At 44.4% G+C, this 24440-nt stretch overlaps 1 protein-coding gene across 1 annotated transcript in view; it reads left to right on the forward strand.

Annotated features, from left to right (window-relative positions):
- The window catches only part of LOC118380820 (plexin-B1-like), a gene marked incomplete at its 3' end in the record, with an annotated part of 119816 nt that extends 104029 nt beyond the window's left edge, over positions 1-15787 (forward strand). The window contains exons 2-4 of the mRNA XM_052511188.1: positions 293-565; positions 5506-6420; positions 15608-15787. Of these exons, the coding sequence (XP_052367148.1) occupies positions 308-565; positions 5506-6420; positions 15608-15787 (1353 nt within the window). The remainder of the gene's footprint in view (positions 1-292; positions 566-5505; positions 6421-15607) is intronic.
- Positions 15788-24440: the final 8653 nt, after the last annotated feature.

Raw genomic sequence — 24440 nt, forward strand, 5'->3', positions numbered from 1 at the left:
TCCTGCCTCTCCTCCTCCTCCTTCCTCTGCTCTTTCCTCTCCTCCTTCCTCTTCCTCTCCCTCTCCTTCTTCCTCTCCCTCTCATTCTTCCTCTCCTCCTTCCTCTTCCTCTCCCTCTCCTTCTTCCTCTCCCTCTCATTATTCCTCTCCCTCCTTCCTCTTCCTCTCCCTCTCATTCTTCCTCTCCTCCTTCCTCTCCCTCTCATTCTTCCTCTCCTCCTTCCTCTTCCTCTCATTCTTCCTCTCCTCCTTCCTCTTCCTCTCATTCTTCCTCTCCTCCTCTCTTCTCCAGCAGGTAATTGGTGCCATGCCAGCTGCTTCTCCCCCTCTGCTCCCCCTTGCCACCTGGTGGTGGTGTCTGGTACTGTTGCTGCCCCCACAGCCCCATGCCCTGACCCAGCTCCAGCCGGACCCTAACCGAGAGAAGGCCTCTCACGCTGGGCAGGCCTTCCCTCACCTCTCCCTGGATGGATCTCCCCTCAGCCACCTCCTCCTGGACTCCAGGTCTGGTCATCTGTACGTGGGGGCGGTCAACCATCTCTACCACCTGTCCCCTGACCTCCAGGTAATAATGATTGTATATCACTTAGCTCTCTATTAGGCAGATTCCCAGACACAGATTAGCTGAGTTCTGGAACAAAATGCCTTTTCGATGGAGATTCTCCACTGAGCTTTCTTTTTAGATCAGGACTAGCCTTAATCGTTGTCCGGGAAACCGCTCCTACTATATATGTTGTCAGTTTCTTTATGTCCCAAAATGGCCCCCTATTCCCTACATAGTGTTCCCTATCCCCTATATAGTGTCCCCTATATAGTGTTCCCTATCCCCTATATAGTGTTCCCTATCCCCTATATAGTGTTTCCTATATAGTGTCCCCTATCCCCTATATAGTGTTCCCTATATAGTGTCCCCTATCCCCTATATAGTGTTCCCTACCCCCCATATAGTGTTCCCTATATAGTGTCCTCTATATAGTGTTCCCTATCCCCTATATAGTGTTCCCTATTCCCTATATAGTGTTCCCTATCCCCTATATAGTGTTCCCTATCCCCTATATAGTGTTTCCTATCCCCTATATAGTGTTCCCCATCCCCTATATAGTGTCCCCTATCCCCTATATAGTGTTTCCTATCCCCTATATAGTGTTCCCTATCCCCTACATAGTGTTCCCTATCCCCTATATAGTGTTCCCTATCCCCTATATAGTGTCCCCTATATAGTGTCCCCTATCCCCTATATAGTGTTCCCTACCCCCTATATAGTGTTCCCTATCCCCTATATAGTGTTTCCTATCCCCTATATAGTGTCCCCTATCCCCTATATAGTGTTCCCTATTCCCTATATAGTGTTCCCTATCCCCTATATAGTGTTCCCTATTCCCTATATAGTGTTCCCTATCCCCTATATAGCGTCCCCTATCCCCTATATAGTGTTCCCTATTCCCTATATAGTGTTCCCTATCCCCTATATAGTGTTCCCTATCCCCTATATAGTGTCCCCTATATAGTGTTCCCTATCCCCTATATAGTGTCCCCTATATAGTGTCCCCTATATAGTGTTCCCTATTCCTATATAGTGTTCCTACCCCTATATAGTGTTCCCTATCCCTATATAGTGTTCCCTATCCCTATATAGTGTTCCCTATATAGTGTTCCCTATCCCTTATATAGTATCCCTATATAGTGTCCCTATATAGTGTTCCCTATATAGTGTTCCTATATAGTGTTCCTATCCCTTATATAGTATCCCTATATAGTGTTCCCTATCCCCTATATATATAGTGTTCCCTATCCCTATATAGTGTTCCTAACCCCTATACAGTGTCCCCTACATAGTGTTCCCTATCCCTATATAGTGTTCCTAACCCTATACAGTGTCCCCTATATAGTGTCCCCTACATAGTGTTCCCTATCCCTATACAGTGTCCCTATATAGTGTCCCCTACATAGTGTTCCTATCCCTATACAGTGTCCCCTATATAGTGTCCCCTACATAGTGTTCCCTATCCCTATATAGCGTCCCCTATCCCCTAGTAGCGTCCCTATCCCCTATATAGTGTTCCCTATCCCCTACATAGTGTCCCCTATCCCTTATATAGTGTCCCCTATATAGTGTTCCCTATCCCCTATATATATAGTGTTCCCTATCCCTTATATAGTGTCCCCTATATAGTGTTCCCTATCCCCTATATAGTGTTCCCTCTCCCTTATATAGTGTCCCCCATATAGTGTCCCCTATATAGTGTCCCCTATATAGTGTCCCCTATATAGTGTCCCCTATATAGTGTTCCCTATACAGTGTCCCCTATACAGTGCCCCCTATATAGTGTTCCCTATCCCCTATATAGTGTCCCCTACATAGTGTTCCCTATCCCCTATATAGTGTCCCCTATATAGTGTTCCCTATCCCCTATATAGTGTCCCTTATATAGTGTTCCCTATCCCTATATAGTGTTCCCTATCCCTATATAGTGTCCCTATCCCCTATATAGTGTTCCTATCCCTATATAGTGTTCCCTATCCCTATATAGTGTCCCTATATAGTGTCCCCTATCCCCTATATAGTGTCCCTTATATAGTGTTCCCTATCCCCTATATAGTGTCCCCTATCCCTATATAGTGTTCCCTATCCCCTATATAGTGTCCCCTATCCCTATAGTGTTCCCTATCCCCTATATAGTCCCCTATCCCCTATATAGTGTTCCCTATCCCCTATATAGTGTCCCCTATATAGTGTTCCCTATCCCCTATATAGTGTCCCCTATATAGTGTTCCCTATTCCCTATATAGTGTTCCCTACCCCCTATATAATGTTCCCTACCCCCTATATAGTGTTCCCTATCCCCTATATAGTGTTCCCTATCCCCTATATAGTGTTCCCTATATAGTGTTCCCTATCCCCTATATAGTGTCCCCTATATAGTGTTCCCTATATAGTGTTCCCTATATAGTGTTCCCTATCCCTTATATAGTATCCCCTATATAGTGTTCCCTATCCCCTATATATATAGTGTTCCCTATCCCCTATATAGTGTTCCCTACATAGTGTTCCCTATCCCCTATATAGTGTTCCCTAACCCCTATACAGTGTCCCCTATATAGTGTCCCCTACATAGTGTTCCCTATCCCCTATACAGTGTCCCCTATATAGTGTCCCCTACATAGTGTTCCCTATCCCCTATACAGTGTCCCCTATATAGTGTCCCCTACATAGTGTTCCCTATCCCCTATATAGCGTCCCCTATATAGCGTCCCCTATCCCCTATATAGTGTTCCCTATCCCCTACATAGTGTCCCCTATCCCTTATATAGTGTCCCCTATATAGTGTTCCCTATCCCCTATATATATAGTGTTCCCTATCCCTTATATAGTGTCCCCTATATAGTGTTCCCTATCCCCTATATAGTGTTCCCTCTCCCTTATATAGTGTCCCCTATATAGTGTCCCTATATAGTGTCCCCTATAGAGTTTCACCTGTATATTGTTCCCTATATAGTGTTCCCTATACAGTGTCCCCTATACAGTGCCCCCTATATAGTGTTCCCTATCCCCTATATAGTGTCCCCTACATAGTGTTCCCTATCCCCTATATAGTGTCCCCTATATAGTGTTCCCTATCCCCTATATAGTGTCCCTTATATAGTGTTCCCTATCCCCTATATAGTGTCCCCTATCCCCTATATAGTGTTCCCTATCCCCTATATAGTGTTCCCTATCCCCTATATAGTGTCCCCTATATAGTGTCCCCTATCCCCTATATAGTGTCCCCTATCCCCTATATAGTGTCCCTTATATAGTGTCCCCTATCCCCTATATAGTGTCCCCTATCCCCTATATAGTGTTCCCTATCCCCTATATAGTGTCCCCTATCCCCTATATAGTGTCCCTTATATAGTGTCCCCTATCCCCTATATGGTGTTCCCTATCCCCTATATAGTGTCCCCTATCCCCTATATAGTGTTCCCTATCCCCTATATAGTGTCCCTTATATAGTGTTCCCTATCCCCTATATAGTGTCCCCTATCCCCTATATAGTGTTCCCTATCCCCTATATAGTGTCCCTTATATAGTGTTCCCTATCCCCTATATAGTGTTCCCTATCCCCTATATAGTGTCCCTTATATAGTGTTCCCTATCCCCTATATAGTGTCCCCTATCCTCATATAGTGTCCCCTATATAGTGTCCTCTACATAGTGTTCCCTATATAGTGTTCCCTATCCCCTACATAGTGTTCCCTATCCCTCATATAGTGTCCCCTATCCCCTATATAGTGTTCCCTATCCCCTATATATATAGTGTTCCCTATATAGTGTCCCCTATATAGTGTTCCCTATCCCCTATATAGTGTCCCTTATATAGTGTCCCCTATATAGTGTTCCCTATCCCCTATATAGTGTTCCCTATCCCCTATATATAGTGTCCCCTATCCCCTATATATAGTGTCCCCTATCCCCTATATATCGCGTCCCCTATCCCCTATATCGCGTCCCCTATCCCCTATATAGCATCCCCTATCCCCTATATAGTGTTCCCTATCCCCTATATAGTGTCTCCTATATAGCATCCCCTATCCCCTATATAGTGTTCCCTATCCCCTATATAGCGTCCCCTATCCCCTATATAGCGTCCCCTATCCCCTATATAGTGTTCCCTATCCCCTATATAGTGTCCCCTATATAGTGTTCCCTATCCCCTATATAGTGTTCCCTATCCCCTATATAGTGTTCCCTATCCCCTATATAGTGTTCCCTATCCCCTATATAGCGTCCCCTATCCCCTATATAGCGTCCCCTATCCCCTATATAGTGTTCCCTATCCCCTATATAGTGTCCCCTATATAGTGTTCCCTATCCCCTATAGTGTCCCCTATCCCCTATAGTGTCCCCTATCCCCTATATAGGGTCCCCTCTCCCTTATATAGTGTCCCCTATATAGTGTTCCCTATCCCCTATACAGTGTCCCCTACATAGTGTCCCCTACATAGTGTTCCCTATCCCCTATATAGTGTTCCCTATCCCCTATATACTGTTCCCTATCCCCTATATAGTGTCCCCTATTCAGTGTTCCCTATCCCCTATATAGTGTCCCCTCTCCCTTATATATAGTGTCCCCTCTCCCTTATATATAGTGTCCCCTCTCCCTTATATAGTGTTCCCTATCCCCTATATAGTGTTCCCTATCCCCTATATAGTGTCCCCTCTCCCTTATATATAGTGTCCCCTCTCCCTTATATATAGTGTCCCCTCTCCCTTATATATAGTGTCCCCTCTCCCTTATATAGTGTTCCCTATCCCCTATATAGTGTTCCCTATCCCCTATATAGTGTCCCCTCTCCCTTATATATAGTGTCCCCTCTCCCTTATATATAGTGTCCCCTCTCCCTTATATAGTGTTCCCTATGTGCCCTGGTCAAAAGTAGTGCACTTTAAAGGGAATAGGAGCCATTTGGAACACAGTATTTTATAGTCTTTTATTCTCTAATGTTACCTTAAACTTATCCTAGGTGCTCTCCTCCAGTCAGACTGGCCCCAAACTGGACAGTGCCGAGTGCTTGCCCCCCATCGTCCCCAAGGACTGCAGTACCGCACACCTGACCCCCAACGCTAATAAGATCCTTCTGCTAGAGGAGGGTCTGGCCTCAGCAGGGTCAGAGGTCGGGGCGAGGAGCCTGATCGTGTGTGGAACCCTGTTCCAGGGTATCTGTGAGAAGAGGAGTCTGGATAATGTGTCCGAGGTACTGTACCAATCCTCCAACCCGGTGGACACGCAGTACGTCGCCGCCAACGACCCCCGCGTCTCCACCGTGGGTGTGGTCTTGAACCAAAAGGGTGTGGGGCTTATGCTGGTGGGGCGTGGCTACACCAGTAAAGGCCCCAGCGACATCCCACCAATCACAACTCGCCGTTTGGCCCCCAGCTCCTCCCCCGCCCACCAGGCCTTCTCTCAAGACGAGGAACTAGGGAAGCTGGTTGTCGGGAGCTACTCTGAGTACAACAACCACTTCATCTCCGCGCATCATCATGGCGACCATGTTTACTTCCTGTTCTCGCGGAGGGATATGTGGAACCGGAAGGAGTACCGGACCTACGTTTCTCGTCTCTGCGCCGGGGACCGGAGCTTCTACTCCTATGTGGAGGTTCCGTTGGAATGTTCCGGGGGTTACAACCTCGCCCAGGGGGCGACCCTCGCCGAACACCAGGGGCGACCGGCGCTGTTCGTTGCCACGGCGGCGGGGCAGGCGTCGACGCCCACGGCGACGGGTCGCTCGGCGCTGTGCGTTTATGGGATGTCAGAGCTGGATGCGTCGCTGCAGAGGGCCCAGGAGCTGTGCTATACAGAGGGAGGAAGAGGAAGGACGGGACAGGAGGAGGCATACATAGAGTATGAGGTGTCGTCCAGGTGTCTACGCCTGCCCAAGGTAACTAGAGACACACACACACACACACACACACACACACACACACACACACACAGCAGCTCAGTGTGTAGGCCTAGTGCTAATGCCTGCCCAAGTGTAACTAATGTAATGTAAATGTAACTAGACACACACACACACACACAGCAGCTCAGTGTGTATACCAGTGTTTAAGCCTACGCAAGGTCAATGACGACCAGCCAACAGCGCTGTAGAGCTCACAATGATGTGTTAGACGTTTCTGATTGGTAATGAACCTGAGGGCTGCATGATACACTGAATCAAGTCCTCTCAGGGTCGTGGCTGTGGGCTGCATGATACACTGAATCAAGTCCTCTCAGGGTCGTGGCTGTGGGCTGCATGATACACTGAATCAAGTGCTCTCAGGGTCGTGGCTGTGGGCTGCATGATACACTGAATCAAGTGCTCTCAGGGTCGTGGCTGTGGGCTGCATGATACACTGAATCAAGTGCTCTCAGGGTCGTGGCTGTGGGCTGCATGATACACTGAATCAAGTGCTCTCAGGGTCGTGGCTGTGGGCTGCATGATACACTGAATCAAGTGCTCTCAGGGTCGTGGCTGTGGGCTGCATGATACACTGAATCAAGTGCTCTCATGGCTGTGGGCTGCATGATAAACTGAATCAAGTCCTCTCAGGGTCGTGGCTGTGGGCTGCATGATACACTGAATCAAGTGCTCTCAGGGTCGTGGCTGTGGGCTGCATGATACACTGAATCAAGTGCTCTCAGGGTCGTGGCTGTGGGCTGCATGATACACTGAATCAAGTGCTCTCAGGGTCGTGGCTGTGGGCTGCATGATACACTGAATCAAGTGCTCTCAGGGTCGTGGCTGTGGGCTGCATGATACACTGAATCAAGTCCTCTCAGGGTCGTGGCTGTGGGCTGCATGATACACTGAATCAAGTCCTCTCAGGGTCGTGGCTGTGGGCTGCATGATACACTGAATCAAGTGCTCTCAGGGTAGTGGCTGTGGGCTGCATGATACACTGAATCAAGTGCTCTCAGGGTCGTGGCTGTGGGCTGCATGATACACTGAATCAAGTCCTCTCAGGGTCGTGGCTGTGGGCTGCATGATACACTGAATCAAGTCCTCTCAGGGTCGTGGCTGTGGGCTGCATGATACACTGAATCAAGTGCTCTCAGGGTAGTGGCTGTGGGCTGCACGATACACTGAATCAAGTCCTCTCAGGGTCGTGGCTGTGGGCTGCATGATACACTGAATCAAGTCCTCTCAGGGTCGTGGCTGTGGGCTGCACGATACACTGAATCAAGTCCTCTCAGGGTAGTGGCTGAGGGCTGCACGATACACTGAATCAAGTCCTCTCAGGGTCGTGGCTGTGGGCTGCAGGATACACTGAATCAAGTGCTCTCATGGTAGTGGCTGTGGGCTGCATGATACACTGAATCAAGTGCTCTCAGGGTCGTGGCTGTGGGCTGCACGATACACTGAATCAAGTCCTCTCAGGGTCGTGGCTGTGGGCTGCATGATACACTGAATCAAGTGCTCTCAGGGTAGTGGTTGAGGCCTGCATGTATATAACATCACTACAATCTAAAACCGACAGTAATGTACATCGTACCAGCTCCTTCCTGGCCTCCAGAGGAAAAACAAGCCTTATCCCGGTAATAAAAACCTATTCTCAGTTTGAGCTTCCATATCGAGTTCTCTACATGCACAGTGAAGCTCAGTTTATCATCAACCCACACACCCAAATCTTTGTACACTTTAACTTGCTCTATATTATGTCCAGCAAATGTAGCAATGACATGATTAGTAACATGTCTGGCATTTGACAATACCATGCATTTTGTTTTACCCAAATTTAGATCCAGCTTTAAATCATACAAATTCTGTTGTATGATGTTAAATGCTCTTTGGGCATGAATAAATCTTACTCAAATCCTACATCTGCCTGAGTTTCTCCGACCCAAATCTCTGACCCTGTTTGTTTTACTGATCTCTGGACACGCCCCCGAAGGTTAGCAATGCTAACAAGTACATGTAAAATCGCATAGAGAATGCTAATTAAATGCCAACAAGCGCATTGCGAACGTTTTTGTACAGTTTCTGACCTGAACTATATACAAGTAACTAAAAACAAAAATGCTAATCACGGTTTGATGTACGAACAAAACAAATATTAGCCAGCAAGGCTCTTGATCCATTAGGGGATTATCTACTGTAACCAAGCACATTTTAGGGGTGGAACTACTAAACAACTGAAGTAGTAAAAAGTTTAAAGTAATCACTCATCTGACCATCTGCATAACGCTATCAACTGGCCATCTGCATAACGCTATCAACTGACCATCTGCATAACGCTATCAACTGACCATCTGCATAACGTTATCAACTGACCATCTGCATAATGACCATCTGATAACGATCAATCAACTGACCATCTGCATAACGCTATCAACTGACCATCTGCATAACGCTATCAACTGACCATCTGCATAACGCTATCAACTGACCATCTGCATAACACTATCAACTGACCATCTGCATAATGTTATCAACTGACCATCTGCATCAATCAACTGACCATCTGCATAACGCTATCAACTGACCATCTGCATAACGCTATCAACTGACCATCTGCATAACGCTATCAACTGACCATCTGCATAACGCTATCAACTGACCATCTGCATAACGCTATCAACTGACCATCTGCATAACGCTATCAACTGACCATCTGCATAACGCTATCAACTGACCATCTGCATAACGCTATCAACTGACCATCTGCTTAACGCTATCAACTGACCATCTGCTTAACGCTATCAACTGACCATCTGCATAACGCTATCAACTGACCATCTGCATAACGCTATCAACTGACCATCTGCATAACGCTATCAACTGACCATCTGCATAACGCTATCAACTGACCATCTGCATAACGCTATCATCTGACCATCTGCATAACGCTATCAACTGACCATCTGCATAACGCTATCAACTGACCATCAATCTGACCATCTGCATAATGCTATCAACTGACCATCTGCATAACGTTATCAACTGACACGATCAATCAACTGACCATCTGCATAATGCTATCAACTGACCATCTGCTATAACGCTATCAACTGACCATCTGCATAACGCTATCAACTGACCATCTGCATAACGCTATCAACTGACCATCTCATATTACACATCACTGACCATCTGCATAACGCTATCAACTCACCATCTGCATATCACTATACACTATGATCACGATCAATCAACTGACCATCTGCATAATGCTATAACTGACCATCTATACATCACTGACCATCTATAACGCTATCACTGACCATCTGCATACACATCACTGACCATCTGCATAACGCTATCATCTGACCATCTACATATACACATCACTGACCATCTGCATAACTATCACTGACCATCTGCATAATGTTATCACTGACACGGTCAATCGACTGACCATCTGCATAACCTTTAACCTTTATTTATTATACTCACTAATACAGTAGGACAGTGTTACTCCACAAGAACAATAAAGTTTTTGTAAATGTTTTATTATTTCACCTTTATTTGGACACATCACTAGACACATCACTATAAACTATACACATCACTATACACTATACACATCACTATACACATCACTATACACATCACTATACACATCACTATACACATCACTATACACTATACACATCACTATACACATCACTATACACATCACTATACACATCACTATACACATCACTATACACATCACTATACACATCACTATACACATCACTACACACATCACTATACACATCACCATACACATCACTATACACATCACTATACACATCACTATACACATCACTATACACTATACACATCACTACACACATCACTATACACATCACTATACACATCACTATACACATCACTATACACATCACTATACACATCACTATACACATCACTATACACATCACTATACACATCACTATACACATCACTATACACATCACTATACACATCACTATACACATCACTATACACATCACTATACACATCACTATACACATCACTATACACATCACTATACACTATACACATCACTATACACATCACTATACACATCACTATACACATCACTATACACATCACTATACACATCACTATACACATCACTATACACATCACTATACACTACACATCACTATACACATCACATCACTATACACATCACTATACACATCACTATACACTATACACATCACTATACACATCACTATACACATCACTATACACATCACTATACACATCACTATACACATCACTATACACATCACTATACACATCACTATACACTATTACACATCACTATTACACATCACTATACACTATGCACATCACTATACACTATACACATCACTATACACTATACACATCACTATACACTATACACATCACTATACACTATTACACATCACTAGACACATCACTATACACTATACACATCACTATACACATCACTATACACTATACACATCACTATACACATCACTATACACATCACTATACACATCACTATACACATCACTATACACATCACTATACACATCACTATACACTATTACACATCACTATACACTATTACACATCACTATACACTATACACATCACTATACACATCACTATACACATCACTATACACATCACTATACACATCACTATACACATCACTATACACTATACACATCACTATACACATCACTATACACATCAATATGCACATCACCTTTATTTGGACAGGGAGTCATGCTGAGACCAAGGTCTCTTTCACAGATGGGCCCTGCATACACATCAATATACACTATACACATCACTACACACATCACTATACACATCACTACACACTATACACATCACTATACACATACACTATACACATCACTATACACATCACTATACACATCACTATACACATCACTATACACATCACTATACACATCACTATACACATCACTATACACATCACTATACACATCACTATACACATCACTATACACATCACTATACACATCACTATACACTATACACATCACTATACACTATACACATCACTATACACATCACTATACACATCACTATACACTTCACACATCACTATACACATCACTATACACATCACTATACACATCACTATACACTATACACATCACTATACACATCACTATACACATCACTATACACATCACTATACACATCACTATACACATCACTATACATCATACACATCACTATACACTATACACATCACTATACACATCAATATACACATCACTTTATTTACACAGTCATGCTATACACATCACTATACACATCACTATACACATCACATCAATATACACTCATACACATCACTATACACATCACTATACACATCACTATACACATCACTATACACATCAATATACACATCACTATACACATCACTATACTCTATACACATCACTATACACATCACTATACACATCACATCACTATCACTATACACATCACTATACACATCACTATACACATCATATGCACATCACCTTTATTTGGACAGGGAGTCACTGAGACACAGGTCACTTTCACAGATGGGCCCTGCATACACATCAATATACACTATACACATCACTATACACATCACTATACACATCACTACACATCACTATACACATCACTATACACATCACTATACACATACACATCACTATACACATCACTATACACATCAATATACACTATACACATCACTACACACATCAATATACACATCAATATACACATCACTATACACATCACTATACACTATACACATCACTATACACATCAATATACACATACACATCACTATCACTATACACATCACTATACACATCACTATACACATCAATATACACATCACTATGCACATCACTTCATATACACATCACTAGACCATCTCTTTCACAGATGGGCCCTGCATACACATCACTATATACACTATACACATCACTATACACATCACTATACACTATACACATCACTATACACATCACTATACACATCACTATACACATCAATATACACTATACACATCACTATACACATCACTATACACATCAATATACACATCACTATACACTATACACATCACTATACACATCACTATTCACTATACACATCACTATATACTAGACACATCACTATATACTAGACACATCACTATACACATCACTATATACTATACACATCACTATACACATCACTATATACTATACACATCACTATACACATCACTATATACTATACACATCACTATACACATCACTATACACGATACACATCACTATACACTATACACATCACTATACACATCACTATATACGATACACATCACTATACACATCACTATACACTATACACATCACTATATATACACATCACTATACACATCACTATACACATCACAATACACTATACACATCACTATACACATCACTATACAATATACACATCACTATACACATCACTATACCATCACTATATACTAGACACATCACTATACACATCACTATACACATCACTATATACTATACACATCACTATACACATCACTATATACGATATATACTATATACGATCACTATACACATCACTATACACTATACACATCACTATATACTAGACACATCACTATACACATCACAATACACTATAGACATCACTATACACATCACTAAATATACACATCACTATATACTAGACACATCACTATACATCACTATACACATCACAATACACTATACACATCACTATAACATCACTATACAATATACACATCACTATACACATCACTATACACATTACTATATACTATACACATCAATATACACATTACTATACACATTACTATACACATCCATATACACTATACACATCACTATACACATCACTATACACATCACTATACACATCACTATACACATCACTATACACATCACTATACACATCACTATACACTATTACACATCACTATTACACATCACTATACACATCACTATACACATCACTATACACATCAATATACACATCACTATACACATCACTATACACATCACTATACACATCACTATACACATCACTATACACATCACTACACACATCACTATACACATCACTATACACATCACTATACACTATACACATCACTATACACATCACTATACACATCACTATACACATCACTATACACATCACTATACACATCACTATACACATCACTATACACATCACTATACACATCCACTATACACATCCATATACATGTTGTCTTTCTGATACAGAATAGTGATGTCATAATGTCTTTCTCTTTCTGATACACATCACTATACAGAATACAGTGACTATAATCACTATCACTCATACACACATCACTATACACATCACTATACACTATACACATCCATATACACATCACTATACACATCACTATACACATCACTATACACTATACACATCACTATACACATCACTATACACTATCTTCAGAAAGTATTGGCTTATTCCACATGTTGTTGTTCCAGCCTGACTACACGATGGATAAAATATATTTTTTTCTCCGCCATCTACACACACTACACCATGGGGCGGCAGGGTAGCCTAGTGGTTAGAGCTTTGGACTAGTAACCGAAAGGTTGCAAGTTCGAATCCCCGTTCTGCCCCTGTTAACAGTTAACCCACTGTTCCCAGGCTGTCATTGAAAATAAGAATATGTTCTTAACTGACTTGCCTGGTTAAATAAAGATAATGTCATTAAATAAAGGTTAACAAAATATATAAAAAAAATAATGACAAAGTGAAAAAATATATTTTTGAATGTTTAGCAAATATATTGAAAATGAAATAAATGAGAAGTATTCCCAGTCCTGAGTCAATACATCACCTTTGACAGAATACAGTGACTCCAGAGTCTTTCTGGGAATAAGTGATTCTTATGAGCTTTGATACAGAATAAGATTTGTACATTATTCTTTCAAACATTCTTCAAGCTCTGTGATGTCGGTTGTTGATCGTTTCTGACACCAATTTTCAGTTGTCATAGATTTTCAAGCTGATTTAAGTCAAAACTGTAACTTTCTGATCAGAATAACATTCAATGTTGTCTTGGTAAGCAACACCATTGATGTCATTTGTTTTAGGTTATTGTCCTGCTGAAGGTGAATCCATCTCCCAGTCAAATGGCTACCCAGACTTTTTAGGTATTGTTGGTTAGAGAATAAGTGATTTCACTGTAAGGTGTTTGGAGCATTTGACAAATAACATTTGATTTGAATGTGTTTCCCTCCTCTCAATAACGTCACAAAATAATAAACAATATGTCCTGATTTATTCTTCAGATCTCCACAGACCGTTCTTAACATTCATATCTTAAAAAATATCGTTTGAAAGTTCTCTCTTTGGGTGTTATAGTTTGTCTCTGTAACAAAGACATTCCTTTCCCAATACTGAGGAGCAAAGGGAGAGATTCCCCCTCCTGCTTTAATTTACGACCGAGTGTTAAGGTGTCAAAACCGGCCCACCCCCTCCTCTCCTTCTGTGGGTAAGAGGGTGAGGTTGTTGTGAGCTATTTACTAAGCTGATCTGAGGCCTTTGATCCTCGACCAGGAGAGTCATGACAGAATACAGTGATGTCATAATGTTGTCTTTCTGATACAGAATACAGTGATGTCATAATGTTGTCTTTCTGATACAGAATACAGTGATGTCATAATGTTGTCTTTCTGATACAGAATACAGTGATGTCATAATGTTGTCTTTCTGATACAGAATACAGTGATGTCATAATGTTGTCTTTCTGATACAGAATACAGTGATGTCATAATGTTGTCTATCTGATACAGAATACAGTGATGTCATAATGTTGTCTTTCTGATAGAGAATACAGTGATGTCATAATGTTGTCTTTCTGATACAGAATACAGTGATGTCATAATGTTGTCTTTCTGATACAGAATACAGTGATGTCATAATGTTGTCTTTCTGATACAGAATACAGTGATGTCATAATGTTGTCTTTCTGATAGAGAATACAGTGATGTCATAATGTTGTCTTTTGCCGGATCGCTTTTATATGTATTTTAATCAACCAATCACCTCTGACTCTTCTTTTCTTTAGGATTCGTTAAAGAAGTACCCGTGTGGAGGGGAACACACCCCCAGCCCCATCGCCTCTGCGGTTCCCCTGTCAGCCACCCCCTCTCTGACCAGGGACACTCTACTCACCGCGGTCACCACCACTACCGAGGCCGGCCACACCATCGCTCTGCTCGGGGACAAGAACGGATGGCTGCACAAGGTATATACGCATGGACACACACACACACACAGTAACGAGAGGCACACAGACCATCGCATTGCTGGGGGACAAGAATGGATGGCTGTGGCAGGGTGTTTCAGTGCGCTAAATTAGCTAGCTGCGTTTGCTAGCTAAAACAAGTGAAACTGAAAAAAATGACTCTCTATTTCTCTGCTTCTCCTTCATTTTGGAATATATTAATTTAAAAACTATTGTCTCTCTCTCTGAGTCAACTAGCTAGCTGTAGCTTATGCTTTCAGTACTAGAAATATTCTCTGATCCTTTGATTGGGTAGACAACATATCAGTTCATGCTGCAAGAGCTCTGATAGGTTGGAGGACATCCTCTGGAAGTTGTCATTATTACTGTGTAATTCTATGGAAAGGGGTGAGAACCATGAGCCTCCTAAGTTTTGTATTGAAATCAATGTACCCAGAGGAGGACGGAAGCTAGCTGTCCTCCGGCTACACCATGGTGCTACCCTACAGAGTGTTGTTGAGGCTACTGTAGACCTTCTTTGCAAAACAGTGTTTTTTAAAATACATTATATTTAGTATAGTTTTATCTAAAAAGGATAACTTTAAATGTTTCACAATTTTTATATTTATGAAATTCACTGAGGCTGGTCCTCCCCTTCCTCCTGTGTGGAGCCTCCATTGCTGCACATGATACTTTAGATCAGGGATCTTCATCCTTTTCTAGATCAGGGATCTTCATCCTTTTCTAGCTCAGGGATCTTCATCCTTTTCCAGCTCAGGGATCTCCTCCCAGGCAACCCAGGGATCTCCTCCCAGGCAACCCAGGGATCTCCTCCCAGGCAACCCAGGGATCTCCTCCCAGGCAACCCAGGGATCTCCTCCCAGGCAACCCAGGGATCTCCTCCCAGGCAACCCAGGGATCTCCTCCCAGGCAACCCAGGGATCTCCTCCCAGGCAACCCAGGGATCTCCTCCCAGGCAACCCAGGGATCTCCTCCCAGGCAACCCAGGGATCTCCTCCCAGGCAACCCAGGGATCTCCTCCCAGGCAACCCAGGGATCTCCTCCCAGGCAACCCAGGGATCTCCTCCCAGGCAACCCAGGGATCTCCTCCCAGGCAACCCAGGGATCTCCTCCCAGGCAACCCAGGGATCTCCTCCCAGGCAACCCAGGGATCTCCTCCCAGGCAACCCAGGGATCTCCTCCCAGGCAACCCAGGGATCTCCTCCCAGGCAACCCAGGGATCTCCTCCCAGGCAACCCAGGGATCTCCTCCCAGGCAACCCAGGGATCTCCTCCCAGGCAACCCAGGGACTACCATCATATGTTAGCAATGTATTTATTTTTTCACAACACCTTATCAGGTGATTGATAAAGGCAACATTTAAAAATAAATAGATTTTGGTAGAGGGATTTTAGGCAATTAGGGATTGACCTCCCCACAGGGATTCTAATTGGATGATAGAGTTTACACTTCAACGATAGCCTCCCAGGGAACCAGGGATCTCACTAAGAGCAGCTGTTTAGTTGGTTAAAGGTGTTGGCAAAAACATTATGTCCAAGTCAAGGGATCTTCCCAGGCAGCCAGCGGCTGTCTGCAACCCAGGGATCTTTTTAAAGCTTATATCACGATCTCTCCCAGGCACCCAGGGATCTCTCTGGCAACCCAGGGATCTCTCCCTTCACCCGTTCTCTGTCGCAACCCAGGGTTCTCCTTCACCCAGGGTTCTCCGTCAGGCAACCCAGGGTTCTCCTCCCAGGCACAGGGTTCTCCTCCCCAGGCAACCCAGGGTTCTCCTTCCCAGTTCTCCCAGGTTCTCCGTCATACGTTCTGTATTTATTTTCTCCAACACCTTCTCCGTTCTCCATTACAACGTTCTCCATTACATTTTCTCCATTTACGTTCTCCATTACATGTTCTCCCACATTCTCCATTACACGTTCTCCATTACATGTTCTCCATTACACGTTCTCCATTACACGTTCTCCGTCACACGTTCTCCATAAGATATTATGTCTAGTGTATTTACAGAGCCTTCAGGAAAGTATTCACACCCTTTGACTTTTTCCATATTTTGTTGTGTTACAGCCTGAATTTGAAATATAAATTGGGCACCCCTGATATAGACTTTCAGCAGGCGGATTGGAAAACCCTGATATAGACTTTCAACAGGCGGATTGGGCAACCTGATATAGACTGTCAACAGGCGGATTGGGAAACCCTGATATAGACTTTCAGCAGGCGGATTGGGAAACCCTGATATAGACTTTCAGCAGGCGGATTGGGAAACCCTGATATAGACTTTCAGCAGGCGGATTGGGAAACCCTGATACAGACTTTCAGCAGGCGGATTGGGAAACCCTGATATAGACTTTCAGCAGGCGGATTGGGAATGTTCTCCCGTTGATATAGACTTTCAGCAGGCGGATTGGGCAACCTGATATAGACTGTCAACAGGCGGATTGGGAAACCCTGATATAGACTGTCAACAGGCGGATCAGCAGGCGGAAACCCTGATATAGACTTTCAGCAGGCGGATTGGGAAACCCTGATATAGACTTTCAGCAGGCGGATTGGGAAACCCTGATATAGACTTTCTTTCTCCAGGCGGATTGGGAAACCCTGATATAGACTTTCAGCAGGCGGATTGGGAAACCCTGATATAGACTTTCAGCAGGCGGATTGGGAAACCCTGATATAGACTTTCAGCAGGCGGATTGGGAAACCCTGATATAGACTTTCAGCAGGCGGATTGGGAAACCCTGATATAGACTTTCAGCAGGCGGATTGGGAAACCCTGATATAGACTTTCAACAGGCGGATTGGGAAACCCTGATATAGACTTTCAGCAGGCGGATTGGGAAACCCTGATATAGACTTTCAGCAGGCGGATTGGGCAACCTGATATAGACTGTCAACAGGCGGATTGGGAAACCCTGATATAGACTTTCAGCAGGCGGATTGGGAAACCCTGATATAGACTGTCAACAGGCGGATTGGGAAACCCTGATATAGACTGTCAACAGGCGGATTGGGAAACCCTGATATAGACTTTCAGCAGGCGGATTGGGAAACCCTGATATAGACTTTCAGCAGGCGGATTGGGAAACCCTGATATAGACTTTCAGCAGGCGGATTGGGAAACCCTGATATAGACTGTCAACAGGCGGATTGGGAAACCCTGATATAGACTTTCAGCAGGCGGATTGGGAAACCCTGATATAGACTGTCAACAGGCGGATTGGGAAACCCTGATATAGACTTTCAGCAGGCGGATTGGGAAACCCTGATATAGACTTTCAGCAGGCGGATTGGGCAACCTGATATAGACTGTCAACAGGCGGATTGGGAAACCCTGATATAGACTTTCAGCAGGCGGATTGGGCAACCTGATATAGACTGTCAACAGGCGGATTGGGAAACCCTGATATAGACTTTCAGCAGGCGGATTGGGAAACCCTGATATAGACTTTCAGCAGGCGGATTGGGAAACCCTGATATAGACTGTCAACAGGCGGATTGGGAAACCCTGATATAGACTTTCAGCAGGCGGATTGGGAAACCCTGATATAGACTTTCAGCAGGCGGATTGGGCAACCTGATATAGACTGTCAGCAGGCGGATTGGGAAACCCTGATATAGACTTTCAGCAGGCGGATTGGGAAACCCTGATATAGACTGTCAACAGGCGGATTGGGCAACCCTGATATAGACTGTCAACAGGCGGATTGGGAAACCCTGATATAGACTGTCAACAGGCGGATTGGGAAACCCTGATATAGACTTTCAGCAGGCGGATTGGAAAACCCTGATATAGACTTTCAACAGGCGGATTGGGCAACCTGATATAGACTGTCAACAGGCGGATTGGGAAACCCTGATATAGACTTTCAGCAGGCGGATTGGGAAACCCTGATATAGACTTTCAGCAGGCGGATTGGGCAACCTGATATAGACTGTCAACAGGCGGATTGGGAAACCCTGATATAGACTTTCAGCAGGCGGATTGGGCAACCTGATATAGACTGTCAACAGGCGGATTGGGAAACCCTGATATAGACTTTCAGCAGGCGGATTGGGAAACCCTGATATAGACTTTCAGCAGGCGGATTGGGAAACCCTGATATAGACTGTCAACAGGCGGATTGGGAAACCCTGATATAGACTTTCAGCAGGCGGATTGGGAAACCCTGATATAGACTTTCAGCAGGCGGATTGGGAAACCCTGATATAGACTTTCAGCAGGCGGATTGGGAAACCCTGATATAGACTGTCAACAGGCGGATTGGGAAACCCTGATATAGACTTTCAGCAGGCGGATTGGGAAACCCTGATATAGACTGTCAACAGGCGGATTGGGAAACCCTGATATAGACTTTCAGCAGGCGGATTGGGAAACCCTGATATAGACTTTCAGCAGGCGGATTGGGAAACCCTGATATAGACTTTCAGCAGGCGGATTGGGAAACCCTGATATAGACTTTCAGCAGGCGGATTGGGAAACCCTGATATAGACTTTCAGCAGGCGGATTGGGAAACCCTGATATAGACTTTCAGCAGGCGGATTGGGAAACCCTGATATAGACTGTCAACAGGCGGATTGGGAAACCCTGATATAGACTTTCAGCAGGCGGATTGGGAAACCCTGATATAGACTTTCAGCAGGCGGATTGGGAAACCCTGATATAGACTTTCAGCAGGCGGATTGGGAAACCCTGATATAGACTTTCAGCAGGCGGATTGGGAAACCCTGATATAGACTTTCAGCAGGCGGATTGGGAAACCCTGATATAGACTTTCAGCAGGCGGATTGGGAAACCCTGATATAGACTTTCAGCAGGCGGATTGGGAAACCCTGATATAGACTTTCAGCAGGCGGATTGGGCACCCCTGATATAGACTTTCAACAGGCGGATTGGGAAACCCTGATATAGACTTTCAACAGGCGGATTGGGAAACCCTGATATAGACTTTCAGCAGGCGGATTGGGAAACCCTGATATAGACTTTCAGCAGGCGGATTGGGCACCCCTGATATAGACTTTCAACAGGCGGATTGGGAAACCCTGATATAGACTTTCAACAGGCGGATTGGGAAACCCTGATATAGACTGTCAACAGGCGGATTGGGAAACCCTGATATAGACTTTCAGCAGGCGGATTGGGAAACCCTGATATAGACTTTCAACAGGCGGATTGGGAAACCCTGATATAGACTGTCAACAGGCGGATTGGGAAACCCTGATATAGACTTTCAGCAGGCGGATTGGGAAACCCTGATATAGACTTTCAACAGGCGGATTGGGAAACCCTGATATAGACTTTCAGCAGGCGGATTGGGAAACCCTGATATAGACTGTCAACAGGCGGATTGGGAAACCCTGATATAGACTTTCAGCAGGCGGATTGGGAAACCCTGATATAGACTTTCAGCAGGCGGATTGGGCAACCCTGATATAGACTTTCAACAGGCGGATTGGGAAACCCTGATATAGACTGTCAACAGGCGGATTGGGAAACCCTGATATAGACTGTCAACAGGCGGATTGGGAAACCCTGATATAGACTGTCAACAGGCGGATTGGGAAACCCTGATATAGACTGTCAACAGGCGGATTGGGAAACCCTGATATAGACTTTCAGCAGGCGGATTGGGAAACCCTGATATAGACTTTCAACAGGCGGATTGGGAAACCCTGATATAGACTGTCAACAGGCGGATTGGGAAACCCTGATATAGACTTTCAGCAGGCGGATTGGGAAACCCTGATATAGACTTTCAACAGGCGGATTGGGAAACCCTGATATAGACTTTCAGCAGGCGGATTGGGCAACCCTGATATAGACTTTCAACAGGCGGATTGGGAAACCCTGATATAGACTGTCAACAGGCGGATTGGGAAACCCTGATATAGACTGTCAACAGGCGGATTGGGAAACCCTGATATAGACTTTCAGCAGGCGGATTGGGAAACCCTGATATAGACTGTCAACAGGCGGATTGGGAAACCCTGATATAGACTGTCAACAGGCGGATTGGGAAACCCTGATATAGACTGTCAACAGGCGGATTGGGAAACCCTGATATAGACTTTCAGCAGGCGGATTGGGAAACCCTGATATAGACTTTCAGCAGGCGGATTGGGAAACCCTGATATAGACTTTCAACAGGCGGATTGGGAAACCCTGATATAGACTGTCAACAGGCGGATTGGGAAACCCTGATATAGACTTTCAGCAGGCGGATTGGGAAACCCTGATATAGACTGTCAACAGGCGGATTGGGAAACCCTGGTATAGACTTTCAGCAGGCGGATTGGGCACCCCTGATATAGACTTTCAACAGGCGGATTGGGAAACCCTGATATAGACTTTCAACAGGCGGATTGGGAAACCCTGATATAGACTGTCAACAGGCGGATTGGGAAACCCTGATATAGACTTTCAGCAGGCGGATTGGGAAACCCTGATATAGACTTTCAACAGGCGGATTGGGAAACCCTGATATAGACTGTCAACAGGCGGATTGGGAAACCCTGATATAGACTTTCAGCAGGCGGATTGGGCAACCCTGATATAGACTGTCAACAGGCGGATTGGGAAACCCTGATATAGACTGTCAACAGGCGGATTGGGAAACCCTGATATAGACTGTCAACAGGCGGATTGGGGGAAACCCTGATATAGACTTTCAGCAGGCGGATTGGGAAACCCTGATATAGACTGTCAACAGGCGGATTGGGAAACCCTGATATAGACTGTCAACAGGCGGATTGGGAAACCCTGATATAGACTGTCAACAGGCGGATTGGGAAACCCTGATATAGACTTTCAACAGGCGGATTGGGAAACCCTGATATAGACTTTCAGCAGGCGGATTGGGAAACCCTGATATAGACTTTCAGCAGGCGGATTGGGCAACCCTGATATAGACTGTCAACAGGCGGATTGGGAAACCCTGATATAGACTTTCAGCAGGCGGATTGGGAAACCCTGATATAGACTGTCAACAGGCGGATTGGGAAACCCTGATATAGACTTTCAGCAGGCGGATTGGGCACCCCTGATATAGACTTTCAACAGGCGGATTGGAAACCCTGATATAGACTTTCAACAGGCGGATTGGGAAACCCTGATATAGACTGTCAACAGGCGGATTGGGAAACCCTGATATAGACTTTCAGCAGGCGGATTGGGAAACCCTGATATAGACTTTCAACAGGCGGATTGGGAAACCCTGATATAGACTGTCAACAGGCGGATTGGGAAACCCTGATATAGACTTTCAGCAGGCGGATTGGGAAACCTGATATAGACTTTCAACAGGCGGATTGGGAAACCCTGATATAGACTGTCAACAGGCTCATTGGGAAACCCTGATATAGACTTTCAGCAGGCGGATTGGGAAACCCTGATATAGACTTTCAGCAGGCGGATTGGGCAACCCTGATATAGACTGTCAACAGGCGGATTGGGAAACCCTGATATAGACTGTCAACAGGCGGATTGGGAAACCCTGATATAGACTGTCAACAGGCGGATTGGGAAACCCTGATATAGACTGTCAACAGGCGGATTGGGAAACCCTGATATAGACTGTCAACAGGCGGATTGGGAAACCCTGATATAGACTGTCAACAGGCGGATTGGGAAACCCTGATATAGACTGTCAACAGGCGGATTGGGAAACCCTGATATAGACTTTCAGCAGGCGGATTGGGAAACCCTGATATAGACTTTCAGCAGGCGGATTGGGAAACCCTGATATAGACTGTCAACAGGCGGATTGGGAAACCCTGATATAGACTGTCAACAGGCGGATTGGGAAACCCTGATATAGACTGTCAACAGGCGGATTGGGAAACCCTGATATAGACTGTCAACAGGCGGATTGGGAAACCCTGATATAGACTGTCAACAGGCGGATTGGGAAACCCTGATATAGACTTTCAGCAGGCGGATTGGGAAACCCTGATATAGACTTTCAGCAGGCGGATTGGGAAACCCTGATATAGACTGTCAACAGGCGGATTGGGAAACCCTGATATAGACTGTCAACAGGCGGATTGGGAAACCCTGATATAGACTTTCAACAGGCGGATTGGGAAACCCTGATATAGACTTTCAACAGGCGGATTGGGAAACCCTGATATAGACTTTCAGCAGGCGGATTGGGAAACCCTGATATAGACTGTCAACAGGCGGATTGGGAAACCCTGATATAGACTTTCAGCAGGCGGATTGGGAAACCCTGATATAGACTGTCAACAGGCGGATTGGGAAACCCTGATATAGACTGTCAACAGGCGGATTGGGAAACCCTGATATAGACTGTCAACAGGCGGATTGGGAAACCCTGATATAGACTTTCAGCAGGCGGATTGGGAAACCCTGATATAGACTGTCAGCAGGCGGATTGGGAAACCCTGATATAGACTTTCAGCAGGCGGATTGGGAAACCCTGATACAGACTGTCAACAGGCGGATTGGGAAACCCTGATATAGACTTTCAACAGGCGGATTGGGCACCCCTGATATAGACTGTCAGCTACATAACACTATGACTGTAGCCTACAAATGAAAGTGTAGACTTAGTGACTGACTGACAGGTCCTTTTCCAACATTACAGAGTAAAGATAAAACAGATCAAATAGAAAGTGATTTGACACAGTGAATAA

The sequence above is a fragment of the Oncorhynchus keta genome, unplaced genomic scaffold (assembly GCF_023373465.1).
Source record: "Oncorhynchus keta strain PuntledgeMale-10-30-2019 unplaced genomic scaffold, Oket_V2 Un_contig_6408_pilon_pilon, whole genome shotgun sequence".
In the NCBI taxonomy this organism is placed as follows: domain Eukaryota; kingdom Metazoa; phylum Chordata; class Actinopteri; order Salmoniformes; family Salmonidae; genus Oncorhynchus; species Oncorhynchus keta.